At 36.6% G+C, this 17,800-nt stretch overlaps 1 protein-coding gene across 1 annotated transcript; it reads right to left on the bottom strand.

The window, feature by feature from the left end:
- Window positions 1–780: 780 nt before the first annotated feature.
- On the bottom strand, window positions 781–15,657 carry LOC144452372 (substance-P receptor-like). Its single transcript, XM_078143464.1, has 4 exons — window positions 15,328–15,657; window positions 4,006–4,407; window positions 1,815–2,030; window positions 781–1,017 (listed from the first exon to the last, which is right to left on the bottom strand). Exons 1-4 carry the CDS (start codon window positions 15,655–15,657, stop codon window positions 781–783), a joined length of 1,185 nt encoding a protein of 394 aa, XP_077999590.1.
- Window positions 15,658–17,800: the final 2,143 nt, after the last annotated feature.

Genomic DNA, 17,800 nt, shown 5'->3' on the forward strand with positions numbered 1-17,800 from the left:
ATGTATGTACGTATGTATGTATGTATGTATGTATGTATATATGTATGTATGTATGTATGTATGTATGTATGTATGTATGTATGTATGTATGTATGTATGTATGTATGTATGTATGTATGTATGTATGGATGGATGGATGTGTGTGTGTGTGTGTGTGTATGTATGTATGTATGTATGTATGTATGTATGTATGTATGTATGTATGTATGTATGTATGTATGTATGTATGTATGTATGTATGTATGTATGTATGGATGGATGTATGTATGTGTGTGTGTGTGTGTGTATGTATGTATGTAGTTATGGCTGGTATAGCAGAGATTATATGATGCAATTCCTGCTTTCATAATCTACTAATAACTATTGTATGTTTTAAGGAATTAATATCACTGTTCTAACAATGCAAGAAGTCCATTGTAATGTCACAAAAGGCTTACGTGACATTAAGAGTACACAACTAGAATAGTTCAATCGCGGTTTTATATAAATATTTTCACTTACTTGAGCGAACAGTTTAAAGTCAATTTATGCCACTTTGATAACTTGCTGCAATATTCAGTCAAGAAATTCTAGCAATATCTATAATTACAATAAAAATAAACTAAAATCCGAAAATCTAGTTTAAAGACTTATGAGTAGTAACTAGAACTTTACTTAATATAAAGGATATAAAGTATATAAAAATGATGGAATCGGAATACACATATGTCTCATTTCGTTTATGTGAATGCATACATGCACGTGCACATACATTCATATGTGTTCATTAATCTGTTCTTCCTATTTCATTGAAAGTCGTTTCTCTCTTTCCTGTTCCACCACAACCTTGAGAGAATTACTTGAAGTCAATGAAGAATTCTGAGACCTTTTCAGGAAGGAAACAGATGACAAAGAAAACGTTCGAGATGTCGAGAGACTGGATTGACTCTGTAGGCTTCGGGAATGCAAGCGAAATCGTTGTCGTTGCTCACCGAAGAGATAACTTGAAGTACGGTGCGTAAGAGCAGTAAGATCATTCTGAAATTAGAAAGGTGTATGATATTAGCGGTGGATGACATATGCAGTGTAGATTGAAACGTATGCCAAACATATTATAAGATAAAAGGTAATATTAGGTTATCACTCAACTATTTTTACTGCCATAAAGGATACATAAAAGAATCCTTCCCATAATGATGAAATTGGCATGAAATTTCAGTTCGTAGAACATTTTGATGAAATTACTTTTTGTTCAATAACAAAACCCAAAAAGAGACGTTTTATACAATTTGAAGTGTACCAATTCTGAGAAGTACACAATGAAGTCCACAGTACAAGTTCAATTTGAAGTGTACCAATTCTGAGAAGTACATATGAAGTCCACAGTACAAGTTCAATTTGAAGTGTACCAATTCTGAGAAGTACATAATGAAGTCCACAGTACAAGTTCAATTTGAAGTGTACCAATTCTGAGAAGTACATAATGAAGTCCACAGTACAAGTTCAATTTGAAGTGTACCAATTCTGAGAAGTACATAATGAAGTCCACAGTACAAGTTCAATTTGAAGTGTACCAATTCTGAGAAGTACATAATGAAGTCCACAGTACAAGTTCAATTGTCGGCGAGAGTCTCCTGGTTATGTACTCTCCTAAAATACTTAGTTCAATCAAAATCATATCAAAATAGATTGATATATATATATATATATATATATATATATATATATATATATATATATATATATATATATATATATATATATATATATATATATATATATATATATTTAATCAAAATATTATTTCTGTGTTGAGGTGTGTCATTTGTACTTACCCTGAAGGAGTCATTCAGAAATCCATATATAAACGGGTTAACAAAGCTGTCAGCCATCGCCAACCATATAACTACACAGTTCAGGATTCTCAACATATGTTGATAACGTAGGTCTCCATACAGCTTGGGGTAAAATATATTTATTATCTTGAATACGTGAACGGGTAGCCAACATATTGCGAACAGGAGAACGATGACAATCAACATTTTAATAACCTACAGAAGCAAGGTGACTGTTAATTTGACGTGGTATACAATATATATTAATAATGAAAACTCGTAATTGGGAACAAAAACGGTTGTAATTTCAGGTTTGTTTCATCTCTCATCCAGCATAGTCATGAAAATTAAGCATATTAAATTCAAATGATGTAAAAAGTACACATAGCATTACAGGGTATGTTTGTAACTTGCTGAACAAAGCCAATTATTTTGCTTGGTAATTGCAGTCACCACTAAGGTTATACAGTTAAAGTCAGAATTTCAAAAAGGTTAAAGTTACAATACTTGTGATTTAGACCGTAAAAGGTCTTGTTCATCGTTGTAACTTTATTACCTTTGTAGGAGATAAAGAACTAATTATGAGATGACAAAAGAAGAGTAGCGTTACTCTTGTTTTCTTCTATTATTATTATTATTATTATTATTATTATTATTATTATTATTATTATTATTATTATTATTTGTTGTTGTTGTTGTTGTTGTTGCTGTTGCTGTTGTTGTTTTTGCTGTTGCTGTTGTTGTCGTCGTCGTCGTCGTCGTTGTTGTTGTTGTTGTTGTTGTTGTTGTTGTTGTTGTTGTTGTTGTTGTTGTTGTTGTTGTTGTTGCTGTTGCTGCTGCTGTTGTTCTTGTCCTTGTTTCCCCTTTCTTATTTTGGCCTCGACTAATTGAGATTGAAATAAATGATAAACCATTTTCAAACACTTAGTATACTACTTTGAATTTTCAGGGTCACGTGATAATTATAGTGTCAATAATATAATTATATATTTGAATAAAACGTGATAATACACACTTTGATTGCCTTCATCTATTATGGACAACGTTTGTTTAGATATTTTCAAAGGTTCAGAACTTTCCTCTTTCAATTAATGTAGCTCGTTTAATAAAAACAATCTCTGAGCGATTAGTTGTACGAGGTGTGCTGACTGGCTATTAAATTGTTGATCAACAAGACTGTTGTCAAGAGATTTAGTTATCAAGTTAAAGACTTAGATATTGGAATTGCTATAGTGGCCGAGAAAAGCGAGGGACATCTGTTTCTTTAGGAAGCCTAACCTGAATTCCGTTATGTAGTTTCAGACTTTTGTATGATTTCTCATCATCGTTGTGAATCCATGCGAACGAAAATACTGCAAGGAATTTGAGTCTCTACGTCAATCGTATATTCCAAAGTACCTAATCTTCTTTTCACAGAAGGGAAAACATTTCTTCAATCCAGATTAAATTGGTTCAGTTCATAGTACAGATAAACAGGATATGCTTCCGGGGAATAATAGGATGCGTATTTGTATCGGTCGCATTTTGACTTCAGTTGAATAACAAAACATACTATGGAGTTTTATCTGATAATTCAGAACAAATTATTCGTTCAAAAATCAAAAATTTGAATACTAAACAACATGGCTGAAATTAAATCTGGGTCTGTTACATTACTGGTGTAATAAAGGTAACATTATTATTGTATTGTAAAATATCTAACTATGCCTACTATAACGGCCCTCAAAGCTGTACGGATAGACAAACACCTAATTGTCTGTTCGGATTCACATTTAGGATGTAGTGTAGGGATGTGCTTTGTCCTAACAAATTATGAATCGATAATATTCGATTATAGTCGGTAATATTCCGCAAGTTTCATTCTCTAACGTATTTTCTCAATGTTGATAACCACATATGTTCAATGCTCTTCTCCAAAATGTGCTGCGTATAATTGTTTCCATATTAGCAAACATGCAACTGTAACCAGATACATGGCATGGATTCACTTGAGCAAAATCACTGCACAACTCCCATTGTAAACCTATATTTCAAAACTTTGAACTCTTGTTTTTTCGAAAGGTGTCAATTCCTGTTTAATTTGCATCTAGATATTACATAGTACACGCTCTCCTTTGATTATGAAACATTATCACATTTAGTAGCAAGGTGACAGTGATTTTAATAATCAACCTTCTTTTGAATAGCCTACCTTTTTCTTAGCTCTGGCTTGACTTTGGTCTCTCACATGATCAGCATTTCCAGGTATAGTTCGACCCCACAGTCGAATGCCAACACTACAGTACGTATAGCATAATATACACAAAGGGACTATATACGTGGTGACAAGCATGAAAATTTCGTAACCCTTGGCAAATTTGTAATCCGGGAACGACTCAGTACAGAAGTAAATAGCTTCACTGTTGTAATATCGTTCCTCGACTCTGACAAAGACGGTCTGTATAGTTCCAAGAGTCAACGCGGTGACCCACACAATCAGAAAGACAATCTTTGTTCTATTCTTGGTAACTCTGACCTTTAAGGGATACATGACAGCGAAATAACGGTCAAAGCCAACGGCAGTCAATGTAAGGATATTTACAATGGTTGATACCTACGGAGAAAGAATGAGTACATACAGATAATTAATAAATGTAACGTAATGGCATCAACTCGGTGGAAAATCTAGATGAATATAACTGAGAGTCGTTGATCATGCAGGTTGTATTTTATAGTTTCCTGCTCGAAGAAAGGCTACCTTTACAGTTCGACCTCTTTGGATTACATCTATGTGTGTGTCTAAGTCCTTGTCTATTACATTTTATCATTAATCTGTAAATGGAATTCAGTTTTCAAATTTGGAGGATGAGAACCTCCGGCGTTATGCTAACATTCTTACATTTCAAGCGTATCGAATGTTAACATATCATGTTACTTTCAAAAGTACCACTAACTATTATATTGTATTATTCACAAACATGTATTCTGAATCACTATCAAATTTCGGTTTTTATATGTACAGTAGTTTGAAAAAATAATCCATTGCTGTACTGTATTAAAGGTCGCAATGTTTTATTTTCATGTGATATTTAATATCTGAACATGTTGGCGAACTGTAAACTATTCGCACTTAAGATAATATATTAGATTTTTGTCGAGGTAACCTATAAAATGTTGCTATGATATTTGGCCATGACATTGTCGAAGAAGATGAAATGAGGCATATTAATAAGATTATTGTGTGGTGACGCCCTGTTTCAGGTGATATCACAGATAGCCCACCGTCTTTGGAATTCCAATTTCTACAGTCCATAGTCATACTAATAGGTTGATGTTATTACAATAGTCATCCACTAATCACTGATAATCCTGTTATAAAATAATGATATATTTGGCTTTAACATTTGGTGCTTTTCCGCAAAGATATTATTTCTTATTCCAAAAATTGAACGAGGATACTGCTGTTATAATTAATCACATTTCAATATTCAGCGCATAAACGTAGGTAAAATAAATTCATAATTTTCGACATAACATTCGTATCTTTCTAGACTGAAGAACACTCGCTTCAACAAACAACTATGTTTCCATAGTATTTGAAACTGTATTGACGTTTTGCAATTGTCTTTTGATGACAGTCGTCAAAACAATCTAGTTTCTTTATAAAGAGAATTGACAACTTTTTAGCACAGTATAAATATACTCTCTATACCTGAATTCAGACCAATGAATTGTGAACATGTGTGAGATTTGAATACAAAAACTCACACATATTGATCTGAAACATAAATCCACTCGGTGCCCGTGAACCCTCCTAGTCATTGTACCTCAATGTCTGTCTGAGAACTGAGTTGATAGATCTTAATCATTACCGTATTCTATTGTGTGATGTACCATTTTATTCACTGAAGGAAAATAGACCTCGCAAAGTATTTATTGCTACAAAATATTTGCAAATCCTAGCTACATTATGAACATCTGGGCCAATGGAGGTAAAGTATTGATTTAAGTGAAATTGGAAATGCAACAGAAAATCGTGAGTAGGTACGCATAATGATTTCCTAACAATTTTTCTGAAGATTATATTTAGAAATGTGGACTCATATTCAAGCATTTTGACAGTTTTTCGTTACAAAAACTTCTGAAATGGTATTAATATTTCTCAGAAGCTTGTCTTGACATACCATCGTCAGAACAGATAATAAGCATTCACGTAACTGGTAGAGATAAATATTAGTTTCTGTTATTGAAACATCCCGTTCCATTAGTAATTTTACTAAATTGTGTAATAAAGTAACCTTCTTGGATATTAAAGTTATGAAATTTAATGAACTTTATGATTATAAAAATCACCGAAGCTTACACCTGACTCTTGTCTAGCATATAATCTTCAGAGTGGTTTCCCATTACATCTTACATATTCCACTGCCATGCTTAATTCCTATGTATAATCCGCAATCCTCTTACAAATGATTTATTAATATTAGATTGAAATGGTATAGCAGAATGGCATTGACAGTTACTGACGTTTACTACATTTTTTGTCATTTCTCGTCTACTAGCTATGAGAAGGATCCTTAGCTCACTCTAACGTACATTCAATTTGATGGAAATACAAAATGTTAAGGAAGAATAGATATTTCCAAGTCAGGTTGAATTGCTTACATATATGTATAGGTGATAAATACTCCTCCATGGTTGTCACTATTTATTGTTCTGTCCTTGCGAAATATATTAAAGTTTGTTGGAAAAGATTTCGCCAGTGATAATGTTGCTAAGAAGCCATGACTCAGTTCCAACAACTATGTCTGGGTCTTCTTCCTGAAGGAGGTACTGAAAACCAGCAAGTTTTGCGCGTACACTCTGGCAATTTACGTTGATGATTTTGAGTAGACGTGTTTTAGGTTTGGCTTGTGGGACATTTGTTTGCATACTTGGGTCCCCTTTGTAGTTGTGTTTCTATTAGTCGGGCTTGATGTAAATCTGGTGGCAGACTACCAATGGTATCATCTTCACTAATGTCAGATAACGTATCAAAGCTATTTGGGGTTTCTATATCACACAAATCCATGAAGTTTAAGGAGCGAAAGTTTGGTAGGCCACAGTCGCAACAGAACCAGGTATAGGATGGGTGTTTAGCAAGGGTGCTGTATACTTCATATTTCATATCTGAACAGTATTTATGAAACCATAAACCCTACACGAAAGGGTCTATGTTTACACTTAGTAAACGTACAAGGGACAGAATAGTTGATAGTAGTGTCGTACAGTGACTCATGACCTCATGGTACGATACGGTGAAGTTCTCTAACCTTGAGTTGTCTTTAAGTTGAAGTTGAAGGTACGTAGGGTTCAAAGATGGCCTCTGCCGAGGCAGTGTCGTAGTAGCGTGCCCAAGTTGAAGAGTCGAAATACACACCAAAAGTTTTAAAAGCGTTAAAAATGTGCAGCCAATGGATACTTAGGTACTTTATAAACACTAAGAACGATGATAAGACAAACAGGTAGCAAATTTGGTAAAAACTTCAATAAAATGCGGAGTTAAAACATGCGATGTCAACGAGAGCAATGCATGAAGTTACGTTATTGATTACACTTTTTTATTCTTTCTTGGCACTCGATAAAACAGCTGAAATCTAAATATCACATTTTTCTATCTTTTCCTATTCCCAAAGCGAATTTGTTCGATTTTACCATTGATTATCAGTTTGATTATTTCAATTCTATCATACTCATACCCTCAAAGCCACTTCACAATAGAACATTGTGGAAAATCAATAGAGGTATTCCATTCGACTACACGAATTTGGACATGGTGATCAATGCATGTTTCTGCCAGAAATAGAATTTTGTGAAAGTTTACTATTGATATAATCCAGTACTGCTAGTATTGATAATTCTGTAGTTATTGGCGTTGTTTACCTTGTTCATATACAAGAACTTCCAAAAGGATTTTCGCTAATCCATAAAATAGTTCTTTCGATCATATTTCCTATATTTCATAATCTGATAATTTGTGATCATCACTCTGATTGATGTATGGTAAAACACCTGGCGATCTTTTTTACAATATCGTTATGGGTCTATGTATGTTGCCTCATACATTGATCGCTACAAATAGGCGATATGCGTACATGTAAATAGAGCTATGCTGCTTTATGCATTGATTGCTACACATAGGTGATATACATGTATGTAAATATGGCTATGTTCTCTCATGCATTGATTGCTACACAGGTGATATACATACATGCTATGCTGTCTCATGCATTGATTGCTACACATAGGTGATATACATGTATGTAAATATGGCTATGTTCTCTCGTGCATTGATTGCTACACATAGGTGATATACATGTATGTAAATATGGCTATGTTCTCTCATGCATTGATGTTACACATAGGTGATATACATGTATGTACATATGTAGTCAAATGGCTATCAGGAATGTAATGACAACCAGATGCAATATGAACCATGTACAATTGTAAGGCAAAGGCACACAATTAAGACAACTGTCCTTCATAGACATTCACAATCGATACGCCATTTATTATTATTATCATGTGTATTTAATTGTAATTTTATATTTGTGCCAACACAGTAATCTTTATATCTTTATGAATACATTCCTTCATTTATTTCCCTTTATTGTTGCATTTTAATTTTTGAGACAGCTTCGAATTTAAATTCTATATTTCATCTCTTTCTTGTCATACGTTATGAATTTGATGAAGCACATGATTCTAAAACTTCAGACCAATATAATGGTCTGAGCTAAATCGATGTAAATTTCATCTGAGAAATATTGTGTTGCAATCTATTAAATGACAGGTGATGAAAATGATTTTGATTGGCGGAATATAAAGATTTGCATATAACTTTACAGATGGTTCCAGTGATGTTGAATACGGTTAATAGTCCAATAGATTTATCAGCACAGTCAGAAGTTGCAACATTTGGATATTTCGATATTACGAACTTATCATTTGAATAAAGTCTGCAAAAGTTAATACCATAATTGTGAAATAATGGTTAATGTAATTTATGAAAATTCAATAAATAAATGCTTTGATTCATCATATGATTGACAGTTATGTAGCCATCAAGTAATGATACTGTTACCTTAACAACGTTCATGACTAAAGTTAATATTTGGATTTCCATGGGTTGTTGTGGAAGCAACATGACTTGGTATTCATCGAAAGGGAAATAACACGCAATAAATCTGTGCATTTAGGAAGAGTTGTTTCGCTATTTAGGGCGATCTAATCACGACTGACTACACACCATTGCTTTCTAAAGATCTGTTCATAACTTTTTCTTGTTACATTGAACAATTCAGATTAGAAGCCAACACTACAAGCCCCTGGGGCAAATTACACACAATCTTCTATCTATTTCAACAAATACATATATCGGTGTTGCTTTGAACACTTGTAAGGCTATGTTTAGATCTCTTTAGTTTGTCAGGAATCATCACGTTTTACGTATACGCCAGATGTGTTCGACACAGATGACTTATCAGTGCCAATCAGTATTCCCTTCAGACAGCGAGTAAAACACGTATTCCTCATCAGATATTGACTGTTAACTGAATTGGAAGCCCGCTTTAATATAATTGGGTTGGATACCTGGTCAACAACCTCAGAAATTAAACTAACAATCTACTTTGGATATATTGATATATAACACAAGCGGTAATTTCATGTTATTGTACGATTCAACATAAATTAGGTACGTGGCAAACGACAAGTCTATGATTGATATATCTAGCTCATCCACAGGGTATGTCAGTTGTCTGAGACAACAACTTTACTGCCGAGTGACAACCACCTCCCTGTCCAACGAGTGACAACCACCTCCCTGTCCAAAGAGTAACAACCACCTGCCTGTCCAACGAGTAACAACCACCTCCCTGTCCAAAGAGTAACAACCACCTGCCTGTCCAACGAGTAACAACCACCTCCCTGTCCAATGAGTGACAACCACCTCCCTGTCCAAAGAGTAACAACCACCTCCCTGTCCAATGAGTGACAACCACCTCCCTGTCCAATGAGTGACAACCACCTCCCTGTCCAAAGATTAACAACCACCTCCCTGTCCAATGAGTGACAACCACCTCCCTGTCCAATGAGTGACAACCACCTCCCTGTCCAAAGATTAACAACCACCTCCCTGTCCAATGAGTGACAACCACCTCCCTGTCCAACGAGTAGCAACCACCTCCCTGTCCAAAGAGTAACAACCACCTCCCTGTTCAACGAGTGACAACCACCTCCCTGTCCAAAGAGTAACAACCACCTGCCTGTCCAACGAGTAACAACCACCTCCCTGTCCAATGAGTGACAACCACCTCCCTGTCCAAAGAGTAACAACCACCTCCCTGTCCAATGATTGACAACCACCTCCCTGTCCAAAGATTAACAACCACCTCCCTGTCCAATGAGTGACAACCACCTCCCTGTCCAACGAGTAACAACCACCTCCCTGTCCAAAGAGTAACAACCACCTCCCTGTTCAACGAGTGACAACCACCTCCCTGTCCAAAGAGTAACAACCACCTCCCTGTCCAACGAGTGACAACCACCTCCCTGTCCAAAGAGTAACAACCACCTGCCTGTCCAACGAGTAACAACCACCTCCCTTTTCAAAGAGTAACAACCACCTCCCTGTCCAACGAGTAACAACCACCTCCCTGTCCAACGAGTGACAACCACCTCCCTGTCCAACGAGTAACAACCACCTGCCTGTCCAACGAGTAACAACCACCTCCCTGTCCAAAGAGTAACAACCACCTGCCTGTCCAACGAGTAACAACCACCTCCCTGTCCAATGAGTGACAACCACCTCCCTGTCCAAAGAGTAACAACCACCTGCCTGTCCAACGAGTAACAACCACCTCCCTGTCCAAAGAGTAACAACCACCTGCCTGTCCAACGAGTAACAACCACCTGCCTGTCCAACGAGTAACAACCACCTCCCTGTCCAATGAGTGACAACCACCTCCCTGTCCAAAGAGTAACAACCACCTCCCTGTCCAATGAGTGACAACCACCTCCCTGTCCAATGAGTGACAACCACCTCCCTGTCCAAAGATTAACAACCACCTCCCTGTCCAATGAGTGACAACCACCTCCCTGTCCAATGAGTGACAACCACCTCCCTGTCCAAAGATTAACAACCACCTCCCTGTCCAATGAGTGACAACCACCTCCCTGTCCAACGAGTAGCAACCACCTCCCTGTCCAAAGAGTAACAACCACCTCCCTGTTCAACGAGTGACAACCACCTCCCTGTCCAAAGAGTAACAACCACCTGCCTGTCCAACGAGTAACAACCACCTCCCTGTCCAATGAGTGACAACCACCTCCCTGTCCAAAGAGTAACAACCACCTCCCTGTCCAATGAGTGACAACCACCTCCCTGTCCAAAGATTAACAACCACCTCCCTGTCCAATGAGTGACAACCACCTCCCTGTCCAACGAGTAACAACCACCTCCCTGTCCAAAGAGTAACAACCACCTCCCTGTTCAACGAGTGACAACCACCTCCCTGTCCAAAGAGTAACAACCACCTCCCTGTCCAACGAGTGACAACCACCTCCCTGTCCAAAGAGTAACAACCACCTGCCTGTCCAACGAGTAACAACCACCTCCCTTTTCAAAGAGTAACAACCACCTCCCTGTCCAACGAGTAACAACCACCTCCCTGTCCAACGAGTGACAACCACCTCCCTGTCCAACGAGTAACAACCACCTCCCTGTCCAACGAGTGACAACCACCAATGTACTAGTGCGTGATGTGCAACTTAATTTTTTTTAAATATCGCGGATACAAATTAATACTCCGAAACATTGATCGGCAGTATTCGAGCTTTGTGTCCTTTACAATAACATTTATATCCTATAAACACTTAGTCTTGCTGTGTGAAATCAAGGAAATCTGTGTTTTATTAAATGAATGGTAACTGCGTAAATGTAATTGTTACTGATTTGCATACCTTAATTTCCCGTAAAGCTGTAGCAAAGTACTTTGTTGCGTGAAAATACATCATCTCAATTTGTTTAAACCATTTCACCAGACGTCGAAATAATACAGCCATTCAACCTACTTTACACCCTAATTGACTTGCAGAGAAAATCTTTTTATGTAGTCATTTGCCAAAAAAGTATATAAATCATTTTGATAAGACATACGTGCTTTGCATGTATGTGTACAGAGAATTGTCAACGGTAAAGTGAATGGACAAATACTAACATTTTAACCAATGCACACAACGTAATTAGATAAGTTGAGAGATTTCAACAACGGCCAACTGTCAGTCTTGAATAAGTAGCTCAGTTTACTGTTAATTTGGTTTATGCTAACCACCTTAAAATTTAAACTCTAAGATTCTTATTGATTATTTAAACAATTGACTATTTAAGATGCTAGGGTTGTTTCTATCAAATTTGAAATATTAATTGCAGTCCTATTTTGGAGACGATCAACGATCACTTTCTTAAGTTATGAACTGGTAAATTACAAGTTAAGCCATGACCGCATACATAGTATTCAACATTCAACTTTCACGCGCGAGGAAAACAAAAACTTGCATAAAAAATTGTCTCCCATTTGTTTTACGGATAATATACAAACTAAGATTCACTAAGCTTGGCATTTGCAAACAAAGTGAACCTTGGAATCGGTCTGTAAATTATTATCAAATGCTAATAAAGGGACCGTTTCTCTCAGACGCATTGCTTGCTGAGAGTGTTAAATGTATTTATGTTTAATAGCCGTATTATAGCTTGCTTTCTTATGTATATATTCACTGAAGTTAACCGTGGGTAACATTCAATAAAGCTTCTTACTCTATTTAAGGTTATTTCATTCTTGAAGCACTCTCCACGACCTTCTCTTGATGGGATACACTGTTTGCCTGAGATGCCGAAGTTGCTAGATTTTAAACTCGACTAGCAAAACATAATTGCGAACATCATTACTTCCCAGTCACGTTCAGCCCTAATATTCCCACAGTGTTTAAAAAAGCTCCGTCTATGTGCTCTCCGCATCAATGACATTTTATCTGCCATCACAAGCAACCTCATGTCGTTGAATGACTTTAATATGTCTTATTATATTAGGCGACTTTTAGATGTTTCAGATTGAAATCGACTACATTTTCCATTTTGAGAACAAATTTGGACCTTGGTCCTAATTAAATGCAGACAGTAATTGGTCGCTTAAGTTCAAACAAACCATAACATTGTCCATATACCTACATACATACCCACACACACACACACACACACACACACACACACACACACACGTCCCGCACATACATACATACATACATACATACATACATACATACATACATACATACATACATACATACATACATACATACATACATACTATGTTATCTTTGATTGCATTGATTCGAATTTTGAAACCAGAAAGAATTGCTCGTTCTTTGACATAACGAAGCCAGTGAAAAGTTTAAGCATACTGACGCCATAATTGTACTCATTTTTCATTCAATATACAGAAACGCGTTTGCTTTGCTTTAATTGTGATTTCTGTACAGTAATGACACTGTTATTGAAAATGTATTTACTTCTCTTTTGATAAAACTTTCAAATGAATGTCAATGTTCTGTCTTATCATTGTTTAGCAATATTATAATTCATTGTAAGAATTTCAGCCACACTTGTACTTGTAGTATATGTACAAACCATCTTGTCCGTTGCGATATGAATCAGACCACATTTTTTGACCACGGTGCCGCCTACAATCATTTTCTCGGCTATGCAATATCCATCTCCATAAGCTTTCACACAGCCTTCGATCCCATGTGCCCGCACGTCATATCAATGTGATATATTCATCAAGTGTATATTTTTTAACGTTGATTAATATGTTGAATTCTGTTCTCGCCAACTCAACCTCGATCATGAAACCTTGCCTAGATGATATTTTGTCGATGAACTCCTAAAACAGTGCTTCTTGAATCTTAGTTATTTACGGCAATAACAGGTAGGGAAACGATGAACAATTAAAATGACAGTTATCACAAATTCACAACGTTACTTTTATTGATAATATGCTACATGCCCCCGAATAAGCGGATTAGTTACCGGTGCATGTAGGTAAAACAATATCCTGTCCATAGCACATGACGCAATATTCATAAACGTGATCAGTTCAGATTCTACAGACTGATAGCTTTGACAAATAGCCACTAACCAACAATACTATCTCCACGATAGCCTGGAGGGAGATCAAATATTAATTCTACAAAGGATTATATACGTGGAATACTGAAACCGTGCGTGACATATTGTATATTTTTATTATCATGAATTATGTACTCCAAACTACACTACACTGGTATCACTTTATTGTATTTTAAACAGAAGTTGTATACAACTAAGTTATCGTTTTATAACACAATTATCCATACTTTATTCTATAAATTCTAAAAATAGCGTTTATAGATCACAAATTGATATCATTGGGAAAACTTTCCCTGTACCTTGGCCATACACCTAGGCACTGTTGCGTTGATGATTTCCCATAACACTATACCTTTGAAAAGGTAAATAATGAAAAGAGGTAATTTTGAATTAGGTTAATAATAGTCTTCAGGTTTTTAGATCTATTATATCAGATTTTAACATGACTGTTGTCATAGTTACTTGCTCTGAATACTAAAAGATTTCAGTACAGGTCGTATCTCGTCTGTTCATATTAGGCACACCACCCTTGATTCAATTTTGGCTTCTTGCACTTTTTCATTGCACTGAGAAACAGAAGTAGATCTATTACCGTAAACAGCCTTTTCGGTAAATGTTTGAGAAAGAGAAGTAATAATATCCGAGACAGAGTTTTGCAACTTCACGGAAAAAGTCATTCGAGTCTAATATTACCTTTTTGTGATTAAATAAACTGTAAGCTTAATAAATGTGAATTCGATGTTGAAACTGCCAATGTTGATTGACGTCAATACGACTATATAGTCAACGATTTATCTATCATTAAGTTTTAATAATAAAATCTCATCACAAAAATCAGACGAATGAATTCAATAACTTTTCGTTGAATAACATCAATACAAAAAATTGGGCAATTTCAAGAAATTACATAGTTTTCACAAAATGGTCTTCTCTGAATGATAAATTCAAAAAACACGTAAGTGAAATCGTGAGGTAAAAACTGTTCACTCTTTTTAAAAAAAAACATAGTTGAAAATACAGACTAGAATAGTTCATATGTGCTGAGACGATTAAATACAGTGTGTGAAGTAACGACGTTGGTCGACACTCATATCGTAAAATGTCTAAAATACCATGGGATGAGATTAATTCACTGGATTAGGGATATCAAGGGAGTGGATTAATTCACTAAGTTAAATCAGAGATTAATAATTCTCATGGATTGAACAAGGTATGTGTAATTGATGTTGGTCCTGATATAGATATACCAATGTAAAACACGTACAACTTTGTTGTTTCTTAATAAATAGGGGGGAAATGACAAACCTGCTGCATGAATATTACTAGTGGACACATCTCTCTGCCAAAGACCCAGTATCCAAACATGATAGTTGGAAATGTGAACGGCATACAGAATATCGCCATGAGCAAATCAGCAACAGCCAGGTTGATTAGGAACGCGTTAAGATCAGTTCGCGTTGCTCGGCCCCATATAAGGACCCACAGAACGGTGACATTGCCGACAATCGATAATATCATGTTTATGGTGAAAGCAGTGGTGATCAGCACCTGACTTTCAAACGACATTTCCATGCTGCCCTGGTCATAGTCGGAATAATTCGTTCCATTGCTAGTAAAATTCTGGCGATCTCCCATCACTGCACACAGTATCGTATGAGTATTTCAAAGGAGAACGAGAAAGGCCGGTTAATGCAATTGCACGTTAGCTTCAATACTTCTGTCCACTCTTACCCCTTCTCGTTAAATGTATAACACTTTTTTTCACGAGGTATTATGTATATGTTGCATGACGTCATCGAAGTCACGTGGTCAGATGGGCTCACGCTATCAATGTGGCTTTTCTTTTTATCACTTCTTTGCGTGTGGGATGCAAGAGTACATTAAAGCGAAGATGAAGACAATTCATTTTACTTGAAGCTGAAACTTCACATCATGGTGAAAGTCGTTATTAACATATCATTATAGCTTTAAAACAACCAGGATTCAAAAGTTAACATATACATTTATTGACACTTCATAAATTGACACTGGTCAGTTTTGAGCCAGGCATCCAATAAATGAACGTCAACCCGTTTACAATGTCAACGTATATGTAGCACTGACAGTAACGTTACCACGTATATGTAGCACTGACAGTAACCACGTATATGTAGCACTGACAGTAACATTGCCACGTATAGTGTAGCACTGACAGTAACCAGGCATATGTAGCACTGACAGTAACCAGGTATATGTAGCACTGACAGTAACCAGGTATATGTAGCACTGACAGTAACCACCTCCATGTAGCACTGACAGTAACGTTACCACGTATATGTAGCACTGACAGTAACGAGGTATATGTAGCACTGACAGTAACCACCTCCATGTAGCACTGACAGTAACGTTACCACATATATGTAGCACTGACAGTAACCAGGTATATGTAGCACTGACAGTAACCACCTCCATGTAGCACTGACAGTAACGTTACCACGTATATGTAGCACTGACAGTAACGAGGTATATGTAGCACTGACAGTAACGTTACCACATATATGTAGCACTGACAGTAACCACGTATGTAGCACTGACAGTAACCACCTCCATGTAGCACTGACAGTAACGTTACCACATATATGTAGCACTGACAGTAACCAGGTATATGTAGCACTGACAGTAACCACGTATGTAGCACTGACAGTAACCACGTATATGTAGCACTGACAGTAACCACCTCCATGTAGCACTGACAGTAACGTTACCACGTATATGTAGCACTGACAGTAACGAGGTATATGTAGCACTGACAGTAACCACCTCCATGTAGCACTGACAGTAACGTTACCACGTATATGTAGCACTGACAGTAACCAGGTATATGTAGCACTGACAGTAACCACGTATATGTAGCACTGACAGTAACGAGGTATATGTAGCACTGACAGTAACCACGTATGTAGCACTGACAGTAACCACGTATGTAGCACTGACAGTAACCACGTATATGTAGCACTGACAGTAACCAGGTATATGTAGCACTGACAGTAACGTTACCACGTATATGTAGCACTGACAGTAACCAGGTATGTAGCACTGACAGTAACCACGTATATGTAGCACTGACAGTAACCAGGTATATGTAGCACTGACAGTAACGTTACCACGTATATGTAGCACTGACAGTAACCACGTATGTAGCACTGACAGTAACCACGTATGTAGCACTATGCATAATATTCAAGAAATCACTGAGATCATGATGACATTAGTTGAATGAAATTAGAATTATTCTCGTGGAGAAAATGCAAATGTGCACACTCAAGGTAGCCCAACGTTTACCGTCTTTGCCCACACTCTTGTTGATTTGACTATCTTCAGTTTTCTATCTTTGCCCACACTCTTGTTGATTTGACTGTCATCAGTTACTCACAGTCACTCCCCGTCGTGAAATTTTCATGATATATCGTAGTAATCAATGAGACAACTGATTAGGGGTTTCATCAGATATTAGGTCAAATTTCCTTGTATTGTACAGGTCAAAGTGAAAGGTATGCAACCGTTCCTCAACAATTTTCAATTGGTTATTTCAGCTATATCTATTTTTGTTTCATGAACTGTTATAGATTAGGATTATTGTCGCTAATGGAAACATTTCCATACAATCCTTGAATTGAATGATTTTGAAGTCGTTAGATGTCAACTCCTCTTACAAATCGTCGACAAACTCTCAGTTTACTGCGTTCGTATCCATGGTGATGACCATATCAAATAACCAGACACTGGAAAACACATACAC

The sequence above is a fragment of the Glandiceps talaboti genome, chromosome 22 (assembly GCF_964340395.1).
Source record: "Glandiceps talaboti chromosome 22, keGlaTala1.1, whole genome shotgun sequence".
NCBI classification, from domain to species: Eukaryota; Metazoa; Hemichordata; class Enteropneusta; family Spengelidae; genus Glandiceps; species Glandiceps talaboti.